The sequence below is a fragment of the Lolium perenne genome, chromosome 5 (genome assembly GCF_019359855.2).
Source record: "Lolium perenne isolate Kyuss_39 chromosome 5, Kyuss_2.0, whole genome shotgun sequence".
Classification (NCBI taxonomy): Eukaryota; Viridiplantae; Streptophyta; class Magnoliopsida; order Poales; family Poaceae; genus Lolium; species Lolium perenne.
Genome location: NC_067248.2, coordinates 263,741,781 through 263,769,036, shown reverse-complemented (window position 1 = coordinate 263,769,036; position 27,256 = coordinate 263,741,781). Strand labels below are relative to the sequence as shown.

Sequence of the window (27,256 nt, the reverse complement as noted above, 5' to 3'; positions counted from 1 at the left end):
CTTTAAAAATTCATTCATTGTCTTTGCAATAAATAGCTCATGGGAAAGTAGCCTAAAAAACTATTGTAGTAAAGAATATGTCGCTTATGTATCTTAGTTCTTATAAGTTGCTTGTTGAGCGGTAACCATGTTTCTGGGGACGCCATCAACCTGTCACACCTTTGTTGAATATCATGTGAGTTGCTATGCATGTTCGTCTTGTCTGAAGTAAGGGAGATTTGCCATGAGTTAAATGGTTTGAGTATGCATATTGTTAGAGAAGAACTTTGGGCCGCCAACCAAAGCCATGTATCATGGTGGAAGTTTCAGCTTGGACATTAATCTTCAAATCTCTTATGAGAATATTATCTGTTGTTGAATGCTTAAAGCATAAAAGAGGAGTCCATTATCTGTTTTCTATCTTTGTCCGGTATGGATGTCCTCAAGTTGAGATCTATCAAAATTGAGAGATCAAATGCGATCTATCTCCTTAGACCTTTGTACAGGTGGCATAGAGGTACCCCTTTGTGACACTTGGTTGAAACATATGTAATGCAATGATAATCCATGGAAATCCGAGCTAATTAGGACAAGGAGCGGGCACTATTAGTATTCGATGCATGAGGCTTGCAACTTATAGGAGATTTTATGCATAACACATATGAATTATTACTACCGTTGACAAAATTATTTCCATGTTTTCAAAATAAAAAGCTCTAGCACATGAGTAATCCCTGCTTCCCTCTGCGAAGGGCCTTTCTTTTACTTTATGTTGAGTCAGTTTACCTACTTCTTTCTATCTTAGAAGCAAACACTTGTGTCAACTGTGTGCATTGATTCTTACATACTTGCTTATTTGCACTCATCATATTACTTTGTGTTGACAATTATCCATGAGATATACATGTTGAAAGTTGAAAGCAACTGCTGAAACTTAAATCTTCCTTTGTGTTGCTTCAAAACCTTCTATTAAGAATCTATTGCTTTATGAGTTAACTCTTATGCAAAACTTGTTGATGCTCGTCTTGAAAGTACTATTCATGAAAAGTCTTTGCTATATGATTCAGTTGTTTAGTCATTATCTATTTGTTAACAAACTATAGACCATTGCTTTGAATCACTTCATTCATCTCATATGCTTTACAATAGTATTGATCAAGATTATGATGGTAGCATGTCACTTCAGAAATTATCCTTTTTATCGTTTACCTACTCGAGGGCGAGTAGGAACTAAGCAGGGATGCTTGATACGTCTCAAACGTATCTATAATTTCTTATGTTCCATGCTAGTTTTATGACAATACTCACATGTTTTATATACACTTTATATCATTTTTATGCATTTTCCGGCACTAACCTATTAACAAGATGCCCGAAGCGCCGATTCTGTTTTGCTGTTTTTTGTTTCAGAAATCATACACAGGAAATATTCTCGGAATTGGACGAAACAAAAGCCCACGGTCTTATTTTCCACGGAGTCTTCCAGAACACCGAAGAGGAGACGAAGAGGGACCACGAGGCGGCCACACCATAGGGGGGCGCGGCCCCACCCCTGGCCGCGCCGCCATATGGGGTGGGCCCCTCGGGCGTCCCCCGACTCTGCCCCTTCGCCTATATAATCCTCCCGTCGCGAAAACCCTATTACCGAGAGCCACAATACGAGAAAAGTTCCAGAGACGCCGCCGCCGTCAATCCCATCTCGGGGGATTCCGAAGATCGCCTCCGGCACACTGCCGGAGAGGGGAATCATCACCGGAGGGCTCTACATCACCATGCCCGCCTCCGGACTGATGCGTGAGTAGTTCATCCTTGGACTATGGGTCCATAGCAGTAGCTAGATGGTTGTCCTCTCCTATTATGCCATCATGTTTAGATCTTGTGAGCTGCCTATCATGATCAAGATCATCTATTTGTAATGCTACATGTTGTGTTTGTTGGGATCCGATGAATATGGAATACTATGTCAAGTTGATTATCGATCTATCATATATGTGTTGTTTATGATCTTGCATGCTCTCCGTTGCTAGTAGAGGCTCTGGCCAAGTTGATACTTGTAACTCCAAGAGGGAGTATTTATGCTAGATAGTGGGTTCATGCCTCCATTGAATCTAGGACAGTGACAGAAAGTTCTAAGGTTGTGGATGTGCTGTTGCCACTAGGGATAAAACATCAATGCTTTGTCTAAGGATATTTGTATTGTTTACATTACGCACAGTACTTAATGCAATTGTCTGTTGTTTGCAACTTAATACTGGAAGGGGTGCGGATGCTAACCCGAAGGTGGACTTTTTAGGCATAGATGCATGCTAGATAGCGGTCTATGTTATTTGTCGTAATGCCCTAAGTAAATCTCATAGTAGTCATCATGATATGTATGTGCATTGTTATGCCCTCTCTATTTGTCAATTGCCCAACTGTAATTTGTTCACCCAACATGTTATTTATCTTATTGGAGAGACACCACTAGTGAACTGTGGACTCCGGTCCATTCTTTTACATCTGAAATACAACCTACTGCAATCATTGTTCTCTGTTGTTCTTTGCAAGCAGACATTATTCTCCACACCATACGTTTAATCCTTTGTTTACAGCAAGCCGGTGAGATTGACAACCTCACTGTTAAGTTGGGGCAAAGTATCTTGATTGTGTTGTGCAGGTTCCACGTTGGCGCCGGAATCCCTGGTGTTGCGCCGCACTACACTCCTTCACCAACAACCTTCACGTGGCCTTCATCTCCTACTGCTTCGATAAACCTTGGTTTCTTACTGAGGGAAAACTTGCTGCTGTACGCATCACACCTTCCTCTTGGGGTTCCCAACGGACGTGTGCTTTACCGTCACAAGGAGCTACTTTCTGGCGCCGTTGCAATCCCTGTCGCACGCCAGCACTCTCCCGCCACATCGCTCCTCTCCCGTCGCGCATTTTTGCCATCCCAACACATTTGACCTATCCCGCCTGCCGATTCATTTCTCCCTCCCGCCGTCGCTACGTTGTTCCTCCCGCCGCCACCCTCTCCCCATCCATGGCGCCACCGACTGCCCCCAAAAAAATGGCCAAGAAAGGGACCAAGAAGCCGCCGGGCAATGGGACGAAAGACACTGCTCAAGAGGCAAGAGGAGAAGATGGAGCTGAAGAAACGCAGGGACGACATGTCCCTGCTGAGAGCGTCGACAGAAGGAATGTCTCCCCGGACGCGGGCGACGCACAACTTCTTCAAAGGCCAGATCCTCGACGACATCGAAGCCAAAATGGCGGCGGCCGAGGCGGAGTCCGAGGCGGCGGCCCAGGCAGCTGCAGCGGCAGCGGCAGCGGCCCCAACCCCGGAGCAAGAGCCGGCAAACGCATCCGCTACTACACCTGCGTCGGCCTCTGCCTCGACGTCGGCGACGGAGTATGCACACCGGGTAGATCATGACGAGTTCATCATGATCGACGGGCCTACGTCGACTCAGGATGCGCCGTCGGCGTCGGCGTTGGCATCGCCCTACCCCAACCCCTTCTTTTAATTCATCCGTCGGCCTGTAATATGATCGCGCGCCCAGTACTTTGATCGCCGCTACTATGATCGCGATGACTTCGGCGGGAACGATCTCTTTTGAATGCAAACTATCTGAATTCCTCATTGGGGACGGCCTTTGAGGGACGCGACTGGGGAGCGACGTCCCCCAAACGCGGCACGAACAAAACACGTCCTCCAAACGCTCGATCCGACGCGGTTTGGGGGACGGTTTGGGGGACGCGACTGGAGATGCTCTCAGCTGGCCGATTTGATTAAGGCGAGCTAATGCAGGTCGCCTGCCACCATGCATGGTTCAGGAGCAGGAGCATTAGCGTTGGCGACCATGTATCCTTGAGCATCAAACTTAGACCGTCTGGCAAATTACTTCACTCGCCTGCAGTCTACCTATGGCCTAAGAGCATCTCCAACCGCATCATCTAAAGTGTCCCCCAAACGGCGCTAGATCGAGCGTTTAGGGTACGTGTTTTGTTCGTGCCGCGTTTGGGGGACGTGTTTTGTTTCGCCGCGAAAAGGTTGGCGAAAGAGCCAGCCGCGACGATGGTGCCAGACTCAGAAGAGATCTACCGTTGAAATGGCCGGTAAATCGAGCGGCATCGGAGGGGTGGGTGGCTGGCAAATTTTGTACGGCGCGTCCCAAATCCCTTTGGATGCCGCTTTGGGGGACGCGGTTGGAGATGCTCTAATGGCCATGGATCATGCAAGGAACATGAGTTGATAATTAGTTCGGGGTAGTCAAGTATATGATTACTTTTTACATTTCATTGTAACTTTCTATAACATTATTTATGTATATTTTGTAGTTTATTTTAATAATACAATTTAATTGTATTGTATCTTCTAGTGCTGCCAAAATAATTGTCCAGCACCGGCCAAACACTTCGGAAATTTAGGATCGGATGCAACCGTGAGAATTTAGTTCAATAGTAGGATGCCTCGTCAGTCGTGGATGTGTCCAAAATTTAATTTTTTAATTATATTCCAAAATTCCTTTTATTTAATAATTATGTTATATTCTACAAAAAGTATTATCAATTAGTGCGCCAAAAATTTAGTGCGGCATACCCTTTGGCAAAATCCTAGGTCTGGCACTGGGTATTCATATGCAGGAGCACCTTCCCCAGGTATTCGAGCTCTAGCGATTCCGGGCCATGACAGCGTGAGCTTGAGCGAACGTGCCGCTCGGTGCCCGGACCACCCAGCCGCCAACCATGTGCAGCGAGCGACGAAATTTACAACATCATATGACATTTTTGTGGAGCGCGCGAATATTAAATGGGTTAAAGCTAGAAATATTTTTCACTGGGTAGCTGTAGGTTTATTTATATTTTAGTGTGGTAATTCTGTAGTTAAACAACCATTGGTGCTAGTTAATGAAGGTTTTCCATGTTACGCTCGCAAGCCAACTTCGTCCCGGCGGCTGGAGCATGCAAAGACCTAGGTTGTCCAGCTCCAACAGAAAAAATCGAATATAAATAACTAAATGGTCTGCAGATTTTCAGAAGGAATGCTGAGAGCTGTCGGTTGTCTGGTGCGGGTTACAACCTGTTGGTAGTGCGTTCGAATCCCAGCCACAGCGCGCTTTTGTTTTATTTCTTTGCTCCAAGCTGACAGGTGGGACCCACCTGCGTTAGGCATCTGCTGGACCAGATATGGTATAGGAAAAAGGTAGGGGCCTTTTGTTTTATTTCTTTGCTCCAAGCTGACAGGTGGGACCCACCTGCGTTAGGCATCTGCTGGGCCAGATATGGTATAGGAAAAAGGTAGGGGCCTTTTGTTTTATTTCTTTGCTCCAAGCTGACAGTGGGACCCACTGCGTTAGGCATCTGTGGGCCGGATATGGTATAGGAAAAAGGTAGGGGCCTTTTGTTTTATTTCTTTGCTCCAAGGTGACGGGTGGGACCCACTGCGTTAGGCATCTATTTGGGCAGGATATGGTATAGGAAAAGGTCAGTGATTTTCGGAAGGAATCTTGAGAGTTTGTCGGTTATGCAGGTGCGGGTTACAACTTTGTTGGTAGTGCGTTCGAATCCCAGCCCACAGCGCGCTTTTGTTTTATTTCTTTGCTCCAAGGTGACAGTGGGACCCACTGCGTTAGGCATCTATTTGGACCGAGATATGGTATAGGAAAAAGGTAGGGGCCTTTTGTTTTATTTCTTTGCTCCAAGTCGACAGTGGGACCCACTGCGTTAGGCATCTGTTGGGCCGGATATGGTATAGGAAAAAGGTAGGGGCCTTTTGTTTTATTTCTTTGCTCCAAGTCGACAGGTGGGACCCACTGCGTTAGGCATCTATTTGGGCGGATATGGTATAGGAAAAAGGTAGGGGCCTTTTGTTTTATTTCTTTGCTCCAAGCTGACAGGTGGGACCCACCTGCGTTAGGCATCTGCTGGGCCAGATATGGTATAGGAAAAAGGTAGTGGGCCTTTCGCGAAAAGACCAAATGCCACATGTCACCACCACAATCATTTGGGACTAGTTTTGCACAAATGAACAACTTTTAGGAGCGCGCTTTTGTTTTATTTTTTTGCTCCAAGCTGACAGGTGGGACCCACCTGCGTTAGGCATCTGCTGGACCAGGTATGGTATAGGAAAAAGGTAGGGGCCTTTTGTTTTATTTCTTTGCTCCAAGCTGACAGGTAGGACCCACATGCGTTAGGCATCTGCTGGGCCAGATATGGTATAGGAAAAAGGTAGGGGCCTTTTGTTTTATTTCTTTGCTCCAAGCTGACAGGTGGGACCCACCTGCGTTAGGCATCTGCTGGGCCAGATATGGTATAGGAAAAAGGTAGGGGCCTTTTGTTTTATTTCTTTGCTCCAAGCTGACAGGTGGGACCCACCTGCGTTAGGCATCTGCTGGGCTAGATATGGTATAGGAAAAAGGTAGTGGGCCTTTCGCGAAAAGACCAAATGCCACATGTCACCACCACAATCATTTGGGACTAGTTTTGCACAAATGAACAACTTTTAGGACTACCTTACCCCATTTTACAACTATTGGGACTAAATTGCACATTGAGTACAACTATTGGGACTCGTGGTGTATTTAGCTCGTTCATATATGGTTCTATCTTCTCTCAATAATCGGGGCGGCCGTTTTAGCGATCCCCAAACCTGCCCTAGCCCCGATACCGCAGTTCCAAACTTCTGATCGCAGGTAGTTTATGTTTTGATTGTATCAAGCAAGGGAACGCAATCGGAAGCGGCGAGCGAGCATGCAGCGCGGCAAATTAGCAGAGAGCAGAGGAGAGCAAGCGATCACCAGAGTCGCCGGCCGCTTACGCAAGTATTTGATTGGTGATTCTCTAATCAGGTCTTGCTCTTTACGTCTCTCAATTATCAAGTCTCAAGTTGGAAATTTGATTAGCTTATTCTTATTGCACCGCAAAACTAGAACATTGATTCATGATCAAAGAAATGGATTCATTGTAGTCGTACAATCTGGCTGATTGAGCGAGATATTTTTTTCAAGGTAAAAGATGTTGATATAATTGAGACTCTCATGGCTACGAAAAAACGTTATCCCGAAAAGAGGAAGAAGTTTTTTAAATTATTGCACTCATCTAATACTACTATACAAATATTTCAGATATTTATATGTAACCATTTAATTCTATGATGCTTGTGAGACATTATAAATATATTTCTATTGTTCTCAGGGACGGAGGGAGAGGGGGGGCGAGGGGGGGCTCGTACGTTGGAAATCGGTAGCCAGATCACTAGTTTTTAGCTGACATAGGTTAGTTCGCCCCCCCCCCATCCTCGCAACACTAGTTAAATTAGCCAAAATCTGAAGCCCAACAAACAGGCCCATTAGAGGAAAACGTGGTTAGTGGTTACGTACGTGAAGATCACTGATGTCTTGTGTGTCAAACTCCAAAATAAAACTTTGGATATTGCAAATGCACTGGATATTGTTTCTAACACAAAGCTATTGCTTGCTGAATTGAGAGAAGGTGGATGGGATAGTCTTATAGAAGAGGTGGGCGCCTTTTGTTTGAAGCATGAGATTAATATACCGGATATGAATTAAAAGTATCTTTTCCAATAGTCACTTACCCATTTATAAACGTACTCATTAGTGTCTAAATAGTGAAACTGATTTACATTTCTTTGATATTTGTTACAACTTTAGGTATGTTGATGTGAAGAAATCTCGAAATAAGCATGACAACACCACAGTATTCCATCACTACAAAGTAGATGTGCTTAATGCTGCAATAGATCAACAACTGACAGAGTTGAATCATCGATTAGTTCTCAAGTAACTGAGCTTCTAGATCTCTGTACATCCTTGGATCCTAGATATGATAATTTTGACAAGTTCAAGATATGCAGACTAGTAGAAAAATTCTATCCTGCCGATTTTTCTAGTCAAGAGAGGGATAGGTTGGAGTGCGAGTTTCCACATTTCCAGCTTGATACATGCAACCATCCAGAGATCAAAAATTGCAAATCACTTGCTGAATTGACAAAAGAAATAATTAAGACTGGCAAATCATCTGATTATCCAATGGTTGAGAGATTGTTACGGTTAGTGATCACTCTTCCGGTGTCAACTGCAACAGCAGAGCGAGCCTTTTCTGCTATGAAACTAGTCAAGACACGTCTTCGCACTAAGTTGGAAGATGATTTTCTTCGCTATTGTCTCATAGTCTATATAGAGAGGGAAATAGCAGAAAAGTTTAGTGTTCAAGAAATTATTGGGACTTTTGATCTTTGTGCTCGCAAAGCCGAGTTCAAATTGATAGATATGTAACTTTATTTATATTTCAGGAAAAACGCATATTTTTATTATGTAGACCTATTAAATTTTACTGTGTTGTGAGACCAATTTTTGTGCTTATACTTTCTGCCCCCCCCCCCCACCCATCTTTCATTGCTGGCTCCGTCCCTGGTTGTTCTTATAGCAAATTTTATACCCATACTATTGTGAGAAATATAGATTGGCTCTCGGGTGCAACGCACCCCTATACTTGAAAAAATATTTAAAAAAATTAAAAAAAATTCAAACTTTTTTGGGAATCAAACATGATCAGGTATTGTACTTGAAACAAAATATTTCCCTAGGAAATTACTTTTATTGTATCCTGGGTAAAGAAACAAACTTGTAACACCCCATGACCAGGTACTATTCACTTTATATTCATCATAATTTTGTCTTTTTTGCCCCGGAGACCATGGGAATCATTTCGTTTCCAAACATTTTTTTACGAGTACAAACTTGATCATCATTAATTTCCAGGAAGATTCAAAAAAAAATTGACTTTTTTAAATTTGATGATGAGGGGGGTACGTGAGCACCCCCTAGACACCATTGGATTTGCTTTTAGATTCGCTCTCCGCGAGTACATGCTAAGGGAGATCAAACGGAAGCATCCATTTCCAAATGAAGCGAGTGGAGAGAGAGAGCGGGGGGAATAAAAAGGTGGAGCTTTGCTTCGCTCAGTCCCACTACCAGTACCAGTAGTCCAGTACCACCTCGCTCGCTTCTCAGAGGACGACGACGACTCCGGCACCGGGGTTGGGGGCGACAGCTGGGCGCCGGATCTGAGGGGCGGCAACGGCGGCTGCGGCGGTGGCGGGAGGTGGGCGCCGCCGGACCAGGTACTGGAGAACGTCCTGGAGAGCGTGCTCGAGTTCCTCACGGCGGCGCGCGACCGCAACGCGGCCTCGCTCGTCTGCCGCTCCTGGTATGCCGCTGAGGCGCAGACGCGCCGCGAGCTCTTCATCGCCAACTGCTACGCCTCGTGCCCAAGGGGAAGCCCCGCTTCGCGGACTTCAGCCTCGTGCCCAACGGCTGGGGCGCGCACAACGCCGCCGCTGCTCAACGCCGGGGGGTGCGCGGGCGGGGTGCTCTTCCACCTCCTCGACTGGCACCCCCGCCTCTCCCGCAAGCGCCGCCGCTTCTCCCCTGCGTGCGGTAGGGCAGCAGGGTGCCTCGGCCCTCGGCCGCGCCTCCCCAGACGCCTCGAGCATGGCGGCCGCCGTCAATGCCTTGGACGACGCCGCAAGCTGCCGCAACACGGCGTCCCCGCTGTCGCGCAGCGCCGCCTCCATCTCCATGGCCTAGTCACCTCGGGCCCTGGCCTTGGTGGAGGTGTTCGCCGGCATGCTAGGCGTCTCCCGCCGAGGGGGCAGCACGGGGGCCAATGCGTCTGTCCTCGCCCGTGATGGCGAACGGATTGGAGCGTGCAAGGAGGTGGTCCGCCCCACGCTGGAGGATCTGATTCTACTCTTCATGGCCGGGCGCTGCTCTGGATTCCGGTCTTCTGGAATACTGGAGCGCGAGATGTGCAAGCTCCGCTTCTTTGCTGGTGGTCGCCGGTGGGCAGCGCTAGATGCTAGGCCTAATCTTGATTTGGGCGTGAAGCTGCTGCACATGTGCTGAGGACAACCAAGTTCAGGTGTCACTCGAGTGAATCAGTAGTAGTGTTCAGGTAGTCAGTTAGCTGAAAGTGTGCGTTGGCCAGGTCTTGTGCTAGCAACCGGCCTACCGTGGATGTACTCGATCAGAATAACTAGCACCAATAATTAGCTCAGAAGCTACAATGGTCGACAAAGAGAGGACAACAAACAAAAGCAGATTCCTGGGCAGGCATTTTCCTTTTTTTTACGTATGCGTGGTGGACCCAGGTGGACACGCTCAGCACGACCTGTCTTTCAATCATTTTGGAGACAGCTAACGGATTATTGGATGCCGTTAGACACGTGTCGAGTAGTCAGGGGTGCTCACGTACCCCCTGATCACCAGGCTTCATCCGTTTTTAAATTACTATAACTTTTTTTGGTCTATAGGGTGCACGCACCCGAGAGCCAAAAGTCCGCTACTATTGTAGGTTATTTTTGCGGTATCGGAAATTTTTTTGTATCTAGTTGCCTCACCCTCCCGTAAAATGCTAAATTCGCCACTGGCCATACACTACAGAGCGGTGGAGCCCACATTCTGACTTGTGGCCACGGAGGAGAGAGCTGGGCCGAGCTCCGAATTCGAAATCCTGGCACGCCGCACCGGCCCCAGGTCGATGACGAGTGGCCCCCGCGGTCGTGGGTAGGCGCACGATGACCGCCGGTCACGCGGCCGCCTAGGAGCCTACCCCGGAAATGAGACAGGGGACAAAGGTACTCCGTACAGTAAAAGTGAGAAGAATCTCCCATTTTTCTACCGCTCCAGTTGCAGATGGTGGCCTTTCTTTCCCTCCATGCTGCTAGCGGCGCAGAAGAGGAGTTCGGCGTCTTCTCCCACTTGCGAGATAGACACTGTGGCACGAAGGAACCAAATCAGGCAGAGCGCTCCAGCCTCCAGGTAACGCCCTCCCGTCGGCCTCCTCGGTGTGTGCGTGCTCGCTCATTTTTCCCTCTCGGTTCCTTTCGTTTTACATCCTTAGAGCATCTCCAGCAGTGACGCTAAAATAGCGCAGCGCTAAAATAACTGATTTTTTGCCCCGCGCACGCGCTGTATCCTCCTCCAGCAGAGGCTGTATAGTTCCGCGCGCTGGAAACAAATACCGCAGCAGCGCTGCATTCTGCGCAATCCGGCGCGGGAGTTTTGGTGCTTCTTCTCGCGCGCGCGCTTTCGCTGGAGACGCGCAACCGACGTAAAATTTCCCTCCCGCGCCGACAGCTCTCCCGCACCTCTTTTCCCCTTCCGTGCTCCTTCCGCCGCCGCCACCAAACAAATCGTCGGCGCCGCGCTCTGCTTCACCGGCGGCCGCCCCCGCTCAGCGCCCATCGACGCCGCGCTCACCTACCCCGTCTCCGCCCCGCCCACGCCCCCCTTGGCTGCCGCGCCCGCCGCGCTCGGTCGATTCGTTGAAGTCGTGCCGCCGCGGCGCCGCGCTCGGTCGATTCGTTGAAGGCGTGCCTCCGCGGCGCAGCGCTCACCCTCGCCGGCGCCGATGTCTTCTTGTCGGGAGCGAACTTGGCGCACACAAGGTGTTCGTCAAAATCCCCAAAAGGTTTGCTCCACCGCGCCCGCGCCCATTTCTTGTTATTTAGAAGATGTTTTAATTATTTTTGTACATATGTAGATTAGTTCATCCTCATCCTATGATGATTCCGATGATGAGTTTGATATGGAGGAAGATGAGGCTATTGCCATGGTATTGGCTTGGCGAGCAAACAAGAAGCTCAAGATAGGTGGCTCAGTTTTTAGTTTGGAAGCCGCTAGTGTCATATTTACGCTTGTTGTATTATTGTGAAACTATTTGTTGTATTTGTTGGTGAACGGTTTTATTGTATTATTGTAAAACTATTTATTGGTGTGTTGTAAAACTATCTATGTTATTGTTGATGTAAAACTTTGTGTAATAATTTTTTTTAGACATTTTTTGTTCAATTTTTGGTGTTTGTTTGATCTAGTTGGATGTATGCATATGTTGGATTGTTGTTTGCGCTGGTCGAGCGCACGCTAGTATGCAGCGCCTGGTGAAGTGCTGCTTGCGCGCTGCATTGGCCAGCGCCGTTTTGGAGCTTCCGGCGAAGGACTCGCGGGCTACACGCGCTGCATGCGGATACGGCGCGCTGGTTCGGCGTTTTACAACGCACAGATATAACGCTACTGCTGGAGATGCTCTTACAGGTCCGTGCCTCCTTTCTTGATGTCTTCGCTCCCTAAGAGCGCCCCCGATAGCGGCCTCGATAATATTTTCAAGGACGGCATCGAAAATGGGCTCACACCGGCACGCCCCAAAAAGCGCTGACGCTATTTCGAGCACAATATAAGCGCCGGAAACCCCGCGCCGGCGCCTCGCGTTTTGCGATGGGGCCACGCTATCAGTGACGCCAGGGCACCGCACGGGAAACTCTCTCCCCACGACGCAGCGCGGGAGGTTTCCCGCCTCGCCGCCGGTCTATATTAACCCCCTCCTTCTCCGTCTCTCACTTCAGTAGTGCAAAAATCTAAACCCAAAATGTATGATGCGTGGGAGGAGGCGGCGCTAGAGGCGACCGTGGAAGCCGTGGAGGAGGACCCGCAGCTCGCAGAGAACGAGGCGTGGGAGGAGGCGGCGCTAGCGGCGACCGTAGATGCATTTGTCGCGGACGAGCGGCAAATGCAGGAGGCGGAGCGGCGACACCGGGAGGCAGTGCGGTGGCAGCGGACTGTCGAGTTGTGGCAGCAGCGGTGGGAGGAGCTTGCGTGGCGGCGAGAGGTGCGAGATTCGCAGCAGCGTCAGGATGAAGTCTACGAGCGGCGACGCTTGGAGGAGATGCAGCCGCGGCTACGGAGGCAGGAGGTGGAGCACCGTCCGCGACGGGAGGAGCTGGAGCAGCTGCTGCGTCAGGAGGCGGCCGCGGATAAAGAGGCCTACTTGACGTTCGTTGCGGAGAGAGCAGCGGGGGATTGACGATAGGGGAGCAGCGAAGAGAGCAGGCGCCGCAACGGCCGTTCGTCCACCTCTCCATAGAGTCGGGCGGCCATTACCCTAGAGCCGAAGCCGATTTCACATGTCATCCGGGATCGAGGAATGAATAATGTTTTAGCAGAGCGAATCAACATTATTCATTCCTCGAACCTGAATGACATGAAAATGAAACTAGAAGAAAATATTTAGTTTGTCTAAGAAATCTTATCGGGGCCGCCGGTTTAGGGGTGTCGGGTGTGGGAACAACATCCCCCCAATAGAGAATGTTGTTCTCACAAAGCGCACATCTTGTCCAAGACGAAACAAAAGGGGGAGCCCACCTACCAAACGCTTGGCGTCTTGTGCGTCTGAAAGTGGAGCGTCTCTCCGAGTACTACTGGCTACAGGGCGGCCGAATTCGAAATCCTGGCTACAGGTCAATGACGTGTGGCCCCGTCGTTCATCGCTCGTCGTGGGTAGGCGTGCTGACGGAGTTGGCGCCCTCCTCCGGTCCGGCTCGCTGGCTGAAAAAGGGAAAAAGTAAGTACTGTAGTACAGTACGGAGTAGTAAAAGTGAATAAAAATCTCCCATTTTTCACTGGCTCCGGTAGTAGGTTGCCAATGGATCCAGGTTTCGAATTCAAATCCCCACTCCGCTACTGCTACTCTGCTACTGCTACTCTCCGGTATAGGACCAGTCCGTCTCTCTCCTCTCGCACAAGCAGCAAGGCAAGGCAAGGCAAGGCAAGGGAGGGAGGGAGGGAGACTTCTCTCCACTCTCCAGTGAGGCCCTGGTCGCGGAAGGCCGGAGGAGGAGGATACGGAGGGAGGGACGCCGGCTGCTCCCGCTGTAAGTGCTCTGCCTCCTCTCTCGCCTGCTACCTGCTGCTGCTGCCGCTGCCGCTGCCGCTGCCCTGTTTGTTCTAATGCGCCAGAGAACCCGTGGCGCCGGATACGAAGATGCAATTTCTCCGGTCCATTCTAATCCTATTGCCTATATCTTCTACTTGCTCCTCCACAGATCACCGGGATCTGTTCTGTTACTAGTAGTTTCAAATCTGTTTCGTTGCCACCGCAGTACATTGTCTGAATACTGGTGCTATGCTGCGTTGCTGTCTGTCAGGATCTCACTGTGCTCAAATTCAAAAATGATCCGCAGGTGTCCGTCCGGTGATGGCTGGCGAAGCTACCGCAAGCACGGCCACCACCCCCCAGCCGAAGAAGAAGATGGCTTCACCGCCCTCCTCGACCCACCACTGATCGATACCCCCTGCACTCCGCCCGCTCCAGCGGCACAACACCCCCGGAGATCGATGAAGCCCAGCGCGGCGGCGCCGCCGTCCAAGGGCAAGGCGGCGTTCGAGCTGAAGCACAGGCTGGCGCAGGCCCTCGACAAGATCGGCGACCGGGACACGTACCAGGTCGGGCTGGGCGAGCTGCAGAGCGCCGCCGCCGCGCTGTCCCCCGACACCGTCGGCCCCTTCCTCGCCTGCGTGACCGACACCGGCGCGGACCAGAAGAGCGCCGTGCGCAGGGAGTGCGTCAGGGCCATCGGCGCGCTCGCGCGGTCCCACGGGAGCCTGCTCGCGCCGCACATGCCCAAGGTGGTGGCCAGCGTCGTGAGGCGGCTCAGGGACGCCGACTCGGCCGTCAGGGACGCGTGCGTGGGCGCCTGCGGCGCGCTCTCGGTGTGCGCCGGGGAGTACGGGGACGGCGGGGCGGGGATGGTGGCGCTGGTCAGGCCGCTGTTTGAGTCGCTGGGTGAGCAGAACCGGTATGTGCAGGCTGGGGCGGCGCTGTGCCTGGCCAAGGTTATTGATGAGAGCAGCTACTTCCCTGGCCCTGTTCTTCCCCAGATGCTTGGCCGTGTCGTGAAGATCCTCAGGAACCCTCATTTCACGGCCAAGCCTGCGGTGATCGAGCTCATCAGAAGCATTGTTCAGGTCCTCTCCTGCTCTCTTATCATTAATTAGTGGCATTTCAGTAGAGACTCTTCATTCTCTAGTAGTAGCACTGTATTTTGACATGATTATTGCTTATATAGTGAGATAATTACTTTGCTTTTATGATCTGCAGTTATTGATGATTGAATTGAATGGTTAAGTGGTCATAACATGCATCATTAATTGCTGCGAAATAGTACTATCATGTTTCTTTGTAATAACTAATAAGTATATGTATCTAGTATTATTTAATGGGTACTCAGCATATTATCTCACAAGATACTAAACCTTCCTAAAATTCACATGTTGTTGCTTGTTCATTCCTAGTATGCTTCACACTGCTAGTATGATTTCACCAACATTTTCATAATAATTTCCCAGAAGCAGAGTGTTATCTTCATCTTCAGTTTTATGTTTCAACCTGTAACTTGAGTAAGATATTGGCCGTTAGCTTTTGACATGATTGCCTTCCTTATACAGTGGAATAAGTACTCTGCTTTTATGGTCTACAGTTCTAGCTAGATGAATGATTAAGTGGTCATACCATGCATCATTAATTGCTGTATAGTAGTAGTAACCTGCAGTATAATTGCCTGTTATTTAATGGATTCTCAGCGTACTGTCACACAAAATACTAAGCCGTACTATAATTCAGGTGTTGTTGTTGCTTGTTCATTCCTAGTATGCTTGACACTGCCAGTATGATTCTGTGATTGCGTCTTTCTCTGCTGGATATCCAGTAACATTGTCAAAATCATTTTCCAGAAGTAGAGTATTTATCTTCATCTTCAGTTTTATGTCACAAGCTGTAACTTAAGAGATTGACTATTAATTTTTTGTTGCTGTTCTTATTTTGCTGTCGTCCCAATTTTGTAGGCTGAAGGTGCTACTACAGAGCAGGCTTTATCATCAGCACTAACAAGTATTATGGATTCCCTGAAGAGTAGTGACTGGACTACAAGGAAAGCAGCTTCTCTAGCCCTTTCTAGTATCGCTGTCAGCTCAGGATATTTGGTTGCCTCTTTCAGAACTTCCTGCCTGCGCTCCCTTGAGCGTTGCAAATTTGACAAGGTAGGTACATACACTGTCAATTTGATGCAGTGACATCTTTCATATCCTACACTTATATTTGTGCTTCGTATGATAGGTAAAACCGGTGCGTGATGCAGTTACCCATGCCATTCAGTTGTGGAAAGCTATTCCAGGGTCTGATACTCCAGAACCATCAGAAGCTGGATCATCCACAAAAGGTATATATTCCTTAAATAACTCATTGTAGTGTGGAGGAAAGAAGATGCAATACCTTGTTATGAAGCATTAACTCAATTAACATAATTAGATTTGTTTCTATTATGTGTACTCAAATCTTCTGTCTTCACTTGCAGAAAACTTCTTTAGTGACCGTCATGATGCCAGAAGTGTACATGATGGGGAATCAAGAGAGACTTCTTTTAGAAGAGTTGATCCTACACCTTCAGCATCTGTTATCAGTGGCAGTTCTATCACTTCAGTGAAGAAGAGATCCCCATTGTCCGTCAACAAAATGCCCCAAAACAATGCCTCAAATCAGCAGCGTTTGCAGTCAAGTGACTGGCATGTGGAGATATCAGTCCCTAAGCAGAATACAATGCCAGATCTTGGGAAGAAGGGATACGGTATCGACTGCAAGTTGAAATATGCAAAAGGAGGTGCTTATGAAATCGTAGATGAAGATGGCAAGTCTGACTATGACCCCATGGATGATAAGCAAGAATGCTCCTCTTTATCAGAAGTGGCCAGCAGGAGCTGTGAGACAAAGCATGTCACCTCTGCTCTGGAAGTCACTGAAGACTATGATTCCGCACAAGTTACTGAGCTGTGCCCTAGGGTTCGAGAGAGTAAGAGCATTGATTCCAGTGTTACAGCTGTCACATCACATGGCACACATACTTGCTGTCTGAGTGCGACGAAAGAATTAGCCCTTATTAGGAAGCAACTACAAGAAATGGAAAGGAAGCAAGCAAATCTTTTTGATCTTCTGCAGGTAGTTCCCATTTTCTAATTTGTGAATCATCTTGTTGAATTAATTCCTCCCCTTATTTGTCTAATTTGATCTGATTGCAAAGCACGGCAATGATTTAGTTCAGAAGTTAACAGCACTTACATGAATGCCTTAGTTACCTGATAAGATTATACCCTTTCAAGTTTCAACTACTTGCTGTATTGCACAGGCTGTTTGCCAGTTAAAGAAATGGAAATTTATGATAGCAATAAAAACCATAGTCTTGTCCTGACATTAATGATTACTGTCCTTATCTAATCATATATAGAAAAATAATGCAGAATCTTCATATGGATATGCAGAGAAGTACTTCTGCACAAATAATGTATGAATTGCCTTCCCAAGCACTTACTTTCTTTCACCGGTTTCTTGTAGGAATTCATGTCAAACTCTGTGGAGAACATGTCAGTGCTGAACTCAAAAGTACACAATTTGGAGAATGCTGTAGACAACACTGTGTATACAGTTACCCAGAGTGAAAGCCGCTACCGACTTCCTGGTTCCAAGGTGTTTAACAACCAGATCGTCTCTTCTTCACCCAGGCTTTCTAATTTGACACCTAGACCATCTGTTGATACTAACTTTAAGCCACCAGCAATTCCTCGTTTGAAACATGAAAAGAAGTGGGCTCATGATGTACCATCTAGGGGCACAAGCGCATGCCCAAAAGAGGGACCTGAATTTCTAAAGGGCCACCCACGTAACAGAATTGTGAAGTCTGGGGCTGGGAGCTTGGAGGAAAGACACATTCCATGTTCAGTGAGGAATCGAGCATCGGGGATTAAGGGGAACTTTCAGGTTCCATTTACAAGTTCATGTGATCAGATTGATCTGCAAAATGCACCGTGTGCTGCTAATCAGGTTGGCGAGTTTCATGGTGCTGACAGCATGGAGCCTGCATATGCAGAAGCCCTTAGCTATGGTGATTATGATGATCTCATTGACCTGATGGATAGAACCGGACCTGTTCTTGACAAGTTATCACGTGAAACAGCAAGTGACCTTCTAAGGGTTATTGCTGGCCAATTCCTCAATACAAAGTTATTTGAATTGGCTCTGCCTTGGATTCAACAGGTAAGCAACAATCTGGCTGTTCTTTGCAATATTCTCCATGTCTGAATTACTTCAAATTGTGATTTCACTGATTTGTGCGTATTGTTCCAGGTACTGGATTTGAGCACAGTTTACAAGCCAAGCCAAGTCTTTGTGTCTGTGAGAGCTCAGAGGGAGTTCCTTTCTGCATTGGAGGAAGCAGCATCCAGTGGATCCACAGAACCAGCCATCAGAATTGCCATCGTGCAGCTTACATTTAAACTGACCAAAGTTTGTGAGGCTGTCCCATGCAGGTAGCCCACATTGTCCATTGACTAACAAGCGGTCCACCATTTCTGCCACATAATTTTGGTTTCCTGTTTTACTGATGCATCGATTTTCTGATATTGTAGGAAAATCTCAACTAGGGTGTCCAGAGGAACTGAATCCATCATGGCTGCTGCGATGTGAAACATTTCGCCCCTTGTGATATAACCCTAGCCTATGTCCAGACTTCAAACATGGGCCTGCAGTGGTGCTTTAGGGAGATTGTTTTCTGTTCTTGCTGTGATGATGTATACTAGTTACGACTACTGTGTGCAAGTTTAGTAGTAGTTTATTAGCTAAGAAAATGTGTGTTTTATTGTGTATTAGAACAACACCAAGAAAGCACTAGTTGTTGTTTTAGCATTGTGTGGAGTTTTCTCTTTTGCAAAAGATAATCGACGAGCTTTGGAGTTTATGTTTGACCAGCAATGTATTTGTTGATCTTTGATATTACTAGGTTGTGCTTGGCCAAAAGACTTTCAGTGAAGTATCAGACTTGTTCTGTAAAAACATGGGGAATGAAGAATTCACTGCAGTTACATACTCACTACCGTTTCAATCATACACTCACTTTTTACATTCTCTAGATTAATCAATCTTGTTTATCCTCATACTGTTCTAGTGAGTATCAGATGGCCTTCAGCATCACCAATCGGACATGTCGCTGCGTTGTGAGGCGCTATAAAGGCCACCGCCCATCCTCCTGTCGCTGTCACTACGCTGGACGCAGCCGGTGAGCTCTTGTGACACCTCTGACATGGACGGCCGGAACTCTGGGTCAGCCTGCGTTTGCATCCACCACCACAAACCAGTTTTCAGAGAGGGTTTTTCATGTGAGGATTATTTATTTTCTGAGGATTTCAGTTAGAGTTTGAACCTGAACACAGCGAGCGATGACATCAGCGTAGCGGGACAGTGATTTGGGCGGGTACAGACCGTGCAAACCTGGGTCCGCCAGTTCTCCCAGGGCATCCATGTCGTGAAGCTTCGGCGTCACAAACTTGACCAAGGATTGTTCTGTTCTTGGCTTTGAGCTGGATATCGAACAACCGCTCGCGGATTAGCATTTTAACTCGAAGGAATTTTACAGGAAACAATCGAGAAGAAGGCATTCTTACCTATCATAGGACTTTCGTCCGGTTAATAGCTCAAGCATGACTACGCCCAAGCTGTACACGTCGCTCTTCATCGTGTAACCTGATGGCCTTGCACACTCTGGGGCGCTATACCCTGGCCCCAAGCTCTCATTTGGATCCTAAAGAGAATTTTTTCCATGTCAAAACATGGCCTTTATGAGCAGTCAAAATCAGTGTCTCAAAAGATTTTGGTAAGAGTTCTCCCTACACAAACCTCGTAAAAGAATGCTAGGCCGCAATCGCCAAGGTGAGGGTTGAGATCAGCGTCGAGCAAGACATTAGATGACTTTACGTTCTTGTGGATGACTGGAGGTGAGCAGGTTTCATGCAGGTACCTGAAAAGGAAAGAAACTGTAGCATCTTACCCTATGAACTCACGATCAGGTCTTTATCTTCATGCTGATGCAAATACACACTATGGATGCTGGGCTTGAATGTTACTTGTGAACTTACTCCAGAGCCTGAGCTATACCGAGAGCAATCCGAACCCGGGTGTCCCAGGTCAGAGGCCTGCTGTAGTCATCTGATAAGTGCAGAAACTCATAGAGGGACCCGTTCATCTGGTATTCATACACCATCATGTAGTGCCCAGGCTCGGAGCAGTAACCGACAATCTCGCAGATGCTCGGATGACGCAGCATGGAGATGCCGTTGACGATTTCCATGAAGTCGCTGCTCCCCGAGAAGCTCAGTGGATCATACTTCTTGACAGCCAGCACCTGAATATTCATCATGGCAGATGATAAAATTTACCTGAACTGTGGTTTATGCCTTTAGGGTATATGACCATTCTTCTTTCAGGTTACTTCATGTAAATAACGGATTTGCTATGTCTCAGTTGACTGAGATTTTCTTAAGTGTCATTCACCACAAAAATGTGCTGAAATTCAACTTTATGTTGCTGCAATATGTTATTATGTGCATCTTCGACATCATCTTGTAGATGAAATTCTAATTTTCAGAGACGGTTGATTTCTTTAGATGATGTTATGAGATAGTTCATTATCTATCTATTTGGAGGGACGTCCTGAGAGCATACCTGTCCACCGGCATATTTTGCCTTGTAAACACGACCGACCGTTCCCTGGCCTATTAGCCTACTACTGTGCCAGCTGCTAGTGGCTGCTTGCAGGTCTGATGATGAGTAAGATACCATGCTTATTGGATCCAGGATTCGCCTCGAATTATTCAATTTATTCTCAAACTCATTATCATTCATCGACTTGCGAGGCACAGCAGGTGGTGTTTTACAGTCCATCGATGTCGATTTCTCCAGCGACTGCATCTCGACTGATGACGCACGACCTGACAAAGGAAAACAGAAGTCCTCATCCATAGTCCAAATGTAGCAGTACCTGAAACACCACCAACATGATACAAAAATATATTTCCTTTACCAGCAACGGGGAATTAAATTGTCGGTTCAGACCTGACTCGTCCATGTAGTAGTGTGATGAGACAGGAGAGGATCTTTTCCGCGCTAACACCGACAGGAGAATAACAGCTACAAGGAGCACCGCTATCACCAGTGCTCCGATAGCAAAACCGTTGATCCCGCTGTCACTCCCTCCGCTCGACGAGCTTCCTGCTGAAGATCCCTTCATCATGCCAGGAGGAGCTGACCCGGATGACCACTGGTTCCCGCCAGTCCTTGAGAATGCAGCTAAAACTGTCATAACTCATGAAGGGGCAGTAAAAAAAGGAGTAATATCAGGTGGAAGCTCCACTTACTTGAGACTGTCAATGTCTTTCAATTTACTTGGAATCCACCCAGTGAACTTGTTATTCTGCAGATTCCTTGATCACAAAGGGAGGAAAACAATTCTGGCTTAGTTCTGAATCTTCATAAGTGAAGCGAATTCATCTATTTTTTCCAGTTATTTATGTCAAACATGTAGTTTTTTAGTAGCGTGAGATGCGGTGTTTACTTGAGGAATACTTACAGATCATCGAGATCGAGTTTGGCCAGGATGTCAATATGGCCACTGAATTGGTTTCCCTCCAAATTCCTGGATATATTTTTCAAAAGATTCGCTAGTCATTTCTAGGTCCAAAGAGCCAATCAAGGAATATAGCTAGTACAGTCCATGCAATTCGGTTTCCTTACAGTGTCTTGAGGCCTGAGAGGTATTGGAAACTCTGTGGCAGGTTACCAGAGAAGCGATTGGAAGAGAGATCCCTGAGGACACATATAGTATAGAGATTCTCATAATAAAATCATTGTTATGGTTTAATATACTGGATGTTGAAGTTTTAATAAAGGCCGTGTGCATCATCACGATGCAGAGGCTAGGGTCATATCCCCTTTTCGAAAAAAAAACTACTAGTAAAAGTACTGTATACTTGTTAAGAGATACTACAGGGAACTCTGAATTTGATTTGCTTAACTTACACTTTTGAGAGTTTTGGGAGGTGGGAAAACATATCCGTCAACTGCCCGCTTAAGTGATTATTAGCGACATTTCTGCAATTCGTTGAAAAGGAAGTTTAGGTGACTATTCAAGAAAAAGAATCATAAAAAAGGTAACAAAGAGCGGTATGAATAGATTCCTACAGCGTTTCCAGATCAGACATCTGAGATATCGAGTAAGGAACCCCACCGGTAAAGGCATTCCCTTGAAGATTTCTGCAACACAAAACATCAGAAAATACATTGGATTTTCCCATTACCTATGCTAACAGTAACTTCGAAACTGCAAACCAGAATGTTACCAGTAAACAGGAAAGAAAAACCAGGAAAACTTACAGCTTAACCAGGTTCGGTGGAAGCGCGTAGGGGATTTCGCCGCTGAGCTTGTTGTCGCTCACGTCACTGTGCTACGCAAAAGAAGCAAAATTCAACTAAGTTGCACAACTACGACAAATGGTAACTGGAAATGAATTTCACAGTGGCACACAACTCACAATTTAGTTACTGATTTCAGGCTCGAGAGCTGGTATCCCAGGCTGCCGGTCAAATCGAGCCCCGAAAGGTCACTGCTCTATGATGCAACATGATCAAACCAAACTAGGGGTTAAATATATCGTGGTTAAAATACAGCAAGGTGTTGTGAAGTGTATATGTGGATTGCCTAGCCCTTTCCATAAGTTCGGACTTTTGGTTCAAGTGGCTAGTGCATGAAGCTTAACATGGTATCAGAGCCCCAGGTCTTGAGTTCAAATCCTAGCTTTCATGTGGTTTTCGCAATTAAGCCTAAAAATTGTTGTTGCCCCCCTCTTTAGCCACCGCTGTTTCGGTGTGCTCTTCTTCTTTTACGTGTTGACTTTCTCTTCTCCCGTCACACGCGAGTGGGGGTGTTGTGAAGTGTATATGTGGATTGCCTAGCCCTTTCCATAAGTTCGGACTTTTGGTTCAAGTGGCTAGTGCATGAAGCTTAACACAAGGGAAAGAGGTCATTTCAAAAATGTCCCCATCTTCAGTAAAGCAGTTTCATCAGGCAGGCAATTACATTTCTGTGACGGACGAGCCGCTGCATTCGATCCCCTTCCACTCGTCGTCGTCGTCGCACGGGTCACCGCCGTCCGCCTTCCAGCCATCCAATTTGGACGGCTTGTTCATGCTAGTGAACAGCACATTGAGCGCCTCAACTGAAAGAAGAGAAGAACAACATAATGCACACAATCTTCAGAACCCAGGTAGATCATAAACAATACAAAAAAAATCCCATCTCTCACTCACCATCAGCCCTGTCTGTCTTGGCTATCACGGCCGTTGCGGCGACAAAAAAGAGAAGAGCCACACAGGCCAGCGGCGGCGGCGGCGTCGGCCGTCGACGAGCCATGGCGCGTGGTCGAGGGAGGCGCGGCTTCGTCGTTGTGCCGTCTCAGGGAGCATGCAGGAGGACGTCACCTCTCCTCCTGTCGCTCATGGCTAATGGTGGGTGGAGGATTGGATTTCTAAAATTGGGAGGCGGGAGAGAGGCGCAGCATATATCCTCACCGGCTGAGCAGCGAGAATGGCGGGATGCCCCTCCTTTTAAAGGCTCGTTGGTAGCCGGCCATGTTTCAGCAACATGGCAGACTTGCCAGCTCTTTCAAAAAAAGAAGCCTACGTCCAATAAACGAACTCCGTCGTAGTCTAGGTGGTTAGGATACTCGGCTCTCACCCGAGAGACCCGGGTTCAAGTCCCGGCGACGGAATTTGCTTTTTTTGCATTTGTGGCGATGCAAACATTTATTAGGAATTTTTGTCTACTTCAATCTACTATGAATTAAATACTGCTAGGTAGGAGTTGACAACATATTGTGTGTAATTGATTGCAGAGAGGAAAACAAAATGATGTATTATATAATTCGATGCGCAAAATGCAGAAGGCTAAGACTTTTTCTTTGGGCATCTCCAGCTACACAACCATTTCGGACACCTAAATTGTCCGCGAGCCTCCGTTTATGTCGTCTGGCGGACACGAAAATGGTCGTGCGTCCGTTTGCGTTTAGGGGTCGCTCCAGCAGGGTGACGCATTTTCGGCGCGAGCCAGAATTCAAAAAAGAGGTTGCAGCCTCAAATTTGGACGAAATTATAGCCTCAAATTGAGGTCTGAAATAAGTTCATCCCACTTTGCACATGGTACGGCGCAAAGTGGAGTCCAAAAGGGACACAACAAGGCCTGAACGGCAATTTAAAAAGTCCAAAAGAAGGCTAAGGTGTTGGGCACATGGCGCCGGCGATCAAGCGTCTCGCGCGGGGATTTCAGCGCGCCTCTTCATGAACCAGGCCCTGGTGTCGTCGTCGACGCCGCTCAAGTCGGCTAGCATGATCCTTGTGTCTTCTGCACGGTTCTTGGCCTCGGCGTCCATCCTCCTGGTCTCGGCGTCACACAATTTAGCCTCGGCGTCTGCTTTTTGGCCTCGACGTCCATCCTTTGGACCTCAATGACCTCTTTCGTGAGGTTGAGGAAGATGGCAGCTGCGGTCTCTTTTTCCAGACACCTCTTCTCGTCCCTAGCAGCCAAGGCGGCTTGATTGTCGGCCATCATCTTCTCCAGGCTCTGGGTGAACGCAAAGGCCCGTGCCTCCCGGGCTAGATTGGCCTTGGTAGCCTTATGGCCGCGGGGACGAGGTGGAAGGGCTTGATGGCCATGATCGTCATCTTCGCCGAGGTTGACCGCTATCCCATTTTTCACAGCTTCATCGTAGGCCGCAAAGCTTATCCTCCACTTTTGCGCGTCCTTGAGCCTGTCCCAGCAATGGACCATATGGTAGCCCTTTTTATGCACTACCTTAAACCTCTCCAAGGCCCAGGATACCTACAATCACGCCAAAGCCGCCAATGATGCACATAGAATGATGCACATACGATAGAATGATCATGGTTGTCTCTTGTTTACCACTAATATGACGCCAGCGCCGCTAACGGGGTTGTTGATGCAATGTTCGACGGCCGAGCAGAACTTGCTTGTCTCTTGTTTGATGTAGTTCCATATTTTCTGAGGGACTCTTCCGTGCGAGGGCTTGGGATGTGGTAGGGTGGGTGCATCTTTGTCTCGTTGTACTCATGCATGACCTTAGCCCAGTACACCTTGCCCTTTTGTTGTGGGCCATTGATGCAGTCATGGCTAGTTGCCAGCCACGCGTCGCACAAACACTTGTCCTCATCGCGATGAATCCTTGTGTCCTGTAGCTCTCCCCTTCTTCTTGGTAGCATTGTCCGTGGCGAGGACAGGCTCTTTTGGCGCGTCGTCAAAGTCGTCGACGCACACGGGTGTTGGCTGTGTTTCAGTGGCCTAGGAGGAGAACAGCCGTGCGTTTGTGATGTCCTTCGCATCTTGCGTCGGTGCCCACTCATGCTGCGGGCCTGTCCCGGCTCGGTCGTCGCCAACGAAGCCGCCGCTGAAAATCATGGCCTAGATGTCTGTCTCATGGCGGTCCTTCCAATAGGCCTACGAATGAACGCACACCAGAGGCATGATACACGGCAATCGCACACATTGAGAGAGCTCACGTACCAGGTCGTCTATCGTCGGGGCAGGCGCTGTCATTTCGTCGAACGGGTTGCGGGGCTCCGGCATCCTCTCCTCCGGCAGCTAGCGCGTCTTGTGTGTCGCGCCCGGGCATGAGACGCCGCTTCTAGGCGTCCGGTTGAGGTCGGGAACCGGCACCCCGTTCAACTGCAGCGGCGCCACGCCGGAGGCGAACCTCGACGCTGGGTGGCCCTGCAAGGGAGCGGGAGTTCCAGGACGCAGCTGGGAACTTACCGAGGTCACCAACGAGGCCGGAGGAGAGACTCCGGCGATCCCCTCTCGCTTGGCGAGCATGTAGCCCTCCGCTAAGCTCGGATGGAGGGCTACTTGCGTGATGACGGCTTTCACCTGCATCTGCCACGCCTGCTGGCCGGCGACTGCTGCATTCCTCTCCTTTAGGTTCTTGCGCTGGCCGCGACGCTTCGCGGCCTCGGCGCTTTTCTCCTCCTTGGAGAGCACCTTCTTTGTCGGCTTCGGCTTTGCGTCCCGGCCGCTGGTGGCGGCCCGCTTTGCTTCCGCCGGAGCTGCAGCCTCCATGCTGGCTATGGTCGTGGCTACGGGGGAGTGTGGGGCGGCGGCGGGTGCGACGGTTTTCTCGGCATCCATGGTGGTGGTTGCGGCGGCGAGGACGTCCATCGCTTCTGGACTGCTCGCGCCGGTCTACTTTGATTTTTCGCGCGGGGAATGGTCACTGGCAGGAATAATATCGGCCTGCCTGCCATTGACACGGGTCCTACGTCTTTTTCGGTGGACACTCGGCGCGACCGCGCAACGTCTGGAGACGCAAACCTGGCACATATTTGGGCCAGGTTTGCATCGCCGCGGACGACTTAGTCACTTTGCGTCGCCCCGCTGGAGGAGGGCCCAGACGCATTTCCGGTCACGGTGGACACAAACGGTCGCTCGGTCGCGCCGCTGGAGATGCCCTTATTGAGATGGAGAAGTTTACGTACATCCTAAATGTGTTAGATTATTGGGATATTTCCGTGTGAGTTTAATTACCGAAAGCAACATTACAAGCATACTTAACCACACACATCAGACTAAGCACGTGCATCAGATCTGAACATGGAACAAGTAGCAGGTAGGAGAGAAAACGTACGTACATCGCAACTGGGAAGGTCGCACCAGCAGCAACAGTACCACCATGGGAATTGTTGATGTCGCCCATGGTGTAGTCGGGGTCGTCGATGAAGCAGTCGAACCGGGGAAGAAGAGCACGAACAACAGTGAGCAGTCGCGCCGAGACGCTCCCCAAAAACCTTATCGCCCTTTGATACGCGTACAGCACGCGTCCGTTGGGAACCCCAAGAGGAAGGTGTGATGCGTACAGCGGCAAGTTTTTCCTCAGTATGAAACCAAGGTTTATCGAACCAGTAGGAGCCAAGAAGCACGTTGAAGGTTGATGGCGGCGGGATGTAGTGCGGCGCAACACCAGAGATTCCGGCGCCAACGTGGAACCTGCACAACACAACCAAAGTACTTTGCCCCAACGAAACAGCGAGGTTGTCAATCTCACCGGCTTGCTGTAACAAAAGATTAGATGTATAGTGTGGATGATGATTGTTTGCAGAGAACAGTAGAACAAAGATTAAGAGATTGTATTTCAGTATAGAGAATTGGACCGGGGTCCACAGTTCACTAGAGGTGTCTCTCCCATAAGATAAACAGCATGTTGGGTGAACAAATTACAGTTGGGCAATTGACAAATAAAGAGGGTATGACCATGCACATACATATTATGATGAGTATAGTGAGATTTAATTGGGCATTACGACAAAGTATATAGACCGCTATCCAGCATGCATCTATGCCTAAAAAGTCCACCTTCAGGTTATCATCCGAACCCCCTCCAGTATTAAGTTGCTAACAACAGACAATTGCATTAAGTATTGCGCGTAATGTAATCAGTAACTACATCCTTGAACATAGCACCAATGTTTTATCCCCAGTGGCAACAGCACATCCATAATCTTA

General features: G+C 48.3%; 2 protein-coding genes and 1 non-coding gene across 4 annotated transcripts; 2 read left to right on the top strand and 1 right to left on the bottom strand.

Annotated features, from left to right (window-relative positions):
- Positions 1–14,138: 14,138 nt before the first annotated feature.
- On the top strand, positions 14,139–18,636 carry LOC127302952 (TORTIFOLIA1-like protein 2). Its single transcript, XM_051333685.1, has 7 exons — positions 14,139–14,783; positions 15,660–15,854; positions 15,931–16,033; positions 16,169–16,806; positions 17,200–17,898; positions 17,989–18,170; positions 18,270–18,636. Exons 1-7 carry the CDS (start codon positions 14,154–14,156, stop codon positions 18,325–18,327), a joined length of 2,505 nt encoding a protein of 834 aa, XP_051189645.1. The 5' UTR covers positions 14,139–14,153; the 3' UTR covers positions 18,328–18,636.
- A 30-nt stretch (positions 18,637–18,666) lies between these two features.
- Positions 18,667–22,931, bottom strand: LOC127302953 (protein STRUBBELIG-RECEPTOR FAMILY 5). 2 transcript variants are annotated; one of them, XM_051333686.2, is made up of 15 exons: positions 22,769–22,931; positions 22,224–22,295; positions 22,066–22,131; positions 21,874–21,945; positions 21,712–21,783; positions 21,427–21,498; positions 21,263–21,328; positions 21,051–21,116; positions 20,749–20,969; positions 20,359–20,624; positions 19,773–20,038; positions 19,534–19,654; positions 19,302–19,438; positions 19,061–19,217; positions 18,667–18,966 (listed from the first exon to the last, which is right to left on the bottom strand). In XM_051333686.2, exons 1-15 carry the CDS (start codon positions 22,876–22,878, stop codon positions 18,829–18,831), a joined length of 1,902 nt encoding a protein of 633 aa, XP_051189646.2. In that variant the 5' UTR covers positions 22,879–22,931; the 3' UTR covers positions 18,667–18,828. The 2 variants fall into 2 exon arrangements, with proteins under 2 accessions (XP_051189646.2, XP_071676611.1); XM_071820510.1 differs by having other exon boundaries at positions 22,224–22,300; positions 22,769–22,881.
- Positions 22,932–23,386: 455 nt separating this feature from the next.
- Positions 23,387–23,459, top strand: TRNAE-CUC (transfer RNA glutamic acid (anticodon CUC)). Its single transcript has one exon. It is a non-coding gene; the product is annotated as a tRNA-Glu (tRNA).
- Positions 23,460–27,256: the final 3,797 nt, after the last annotated feature.

Excerpts from the sequence above, each read along its gene's own strand:
- LOC127302952 (XM_051333685.1), top strand. The coding sequence starts at position 14,154 with ATGAAGCCCAGCGCGGCGGCGCCGCCGTCCAAGGGCAAGGCGGCGTTC. Across the intron at positions 14,784-15,659 it reads TCATCAGAAGCATTGTTCAG|GCTGAAGGTGCTACTACAGA; the intron begins GTCCTCTCCTGC and ends CCAATTTTGTAG. Across the intron at positions 18,171-18,269 it reads TGTGAGGCTGTCCCATGCAG|GAAAATCTCAACTAGGGTGT; the intron begins GTAGCCCACATT and ends CTGATATTGTAG.
- LOC127302953 (XM_051333686.2), bottom strand. The coding sequence starts at position 22,878 with ATGAACAAGCCGTCCAAATTGGATGGCTGGAAGGCGGACGGCGGTGAC. Across the intron at positions 21,946-22,065 it reads CCACCGAACCTGGTTAAGCT|AAATCTTCAAGGGAATGCCT; the intron begins GTAAGTTTTCCT and ends TTTGTGTTGCAG. Across the intron at positions 20,039-20,358 it reads CAAAATATGCCGGTGGACAG|GTGCTGGCTGTCAAGAAGTA; the intron begins GTATGCTCTCAG and ends ATGAATATTCAG.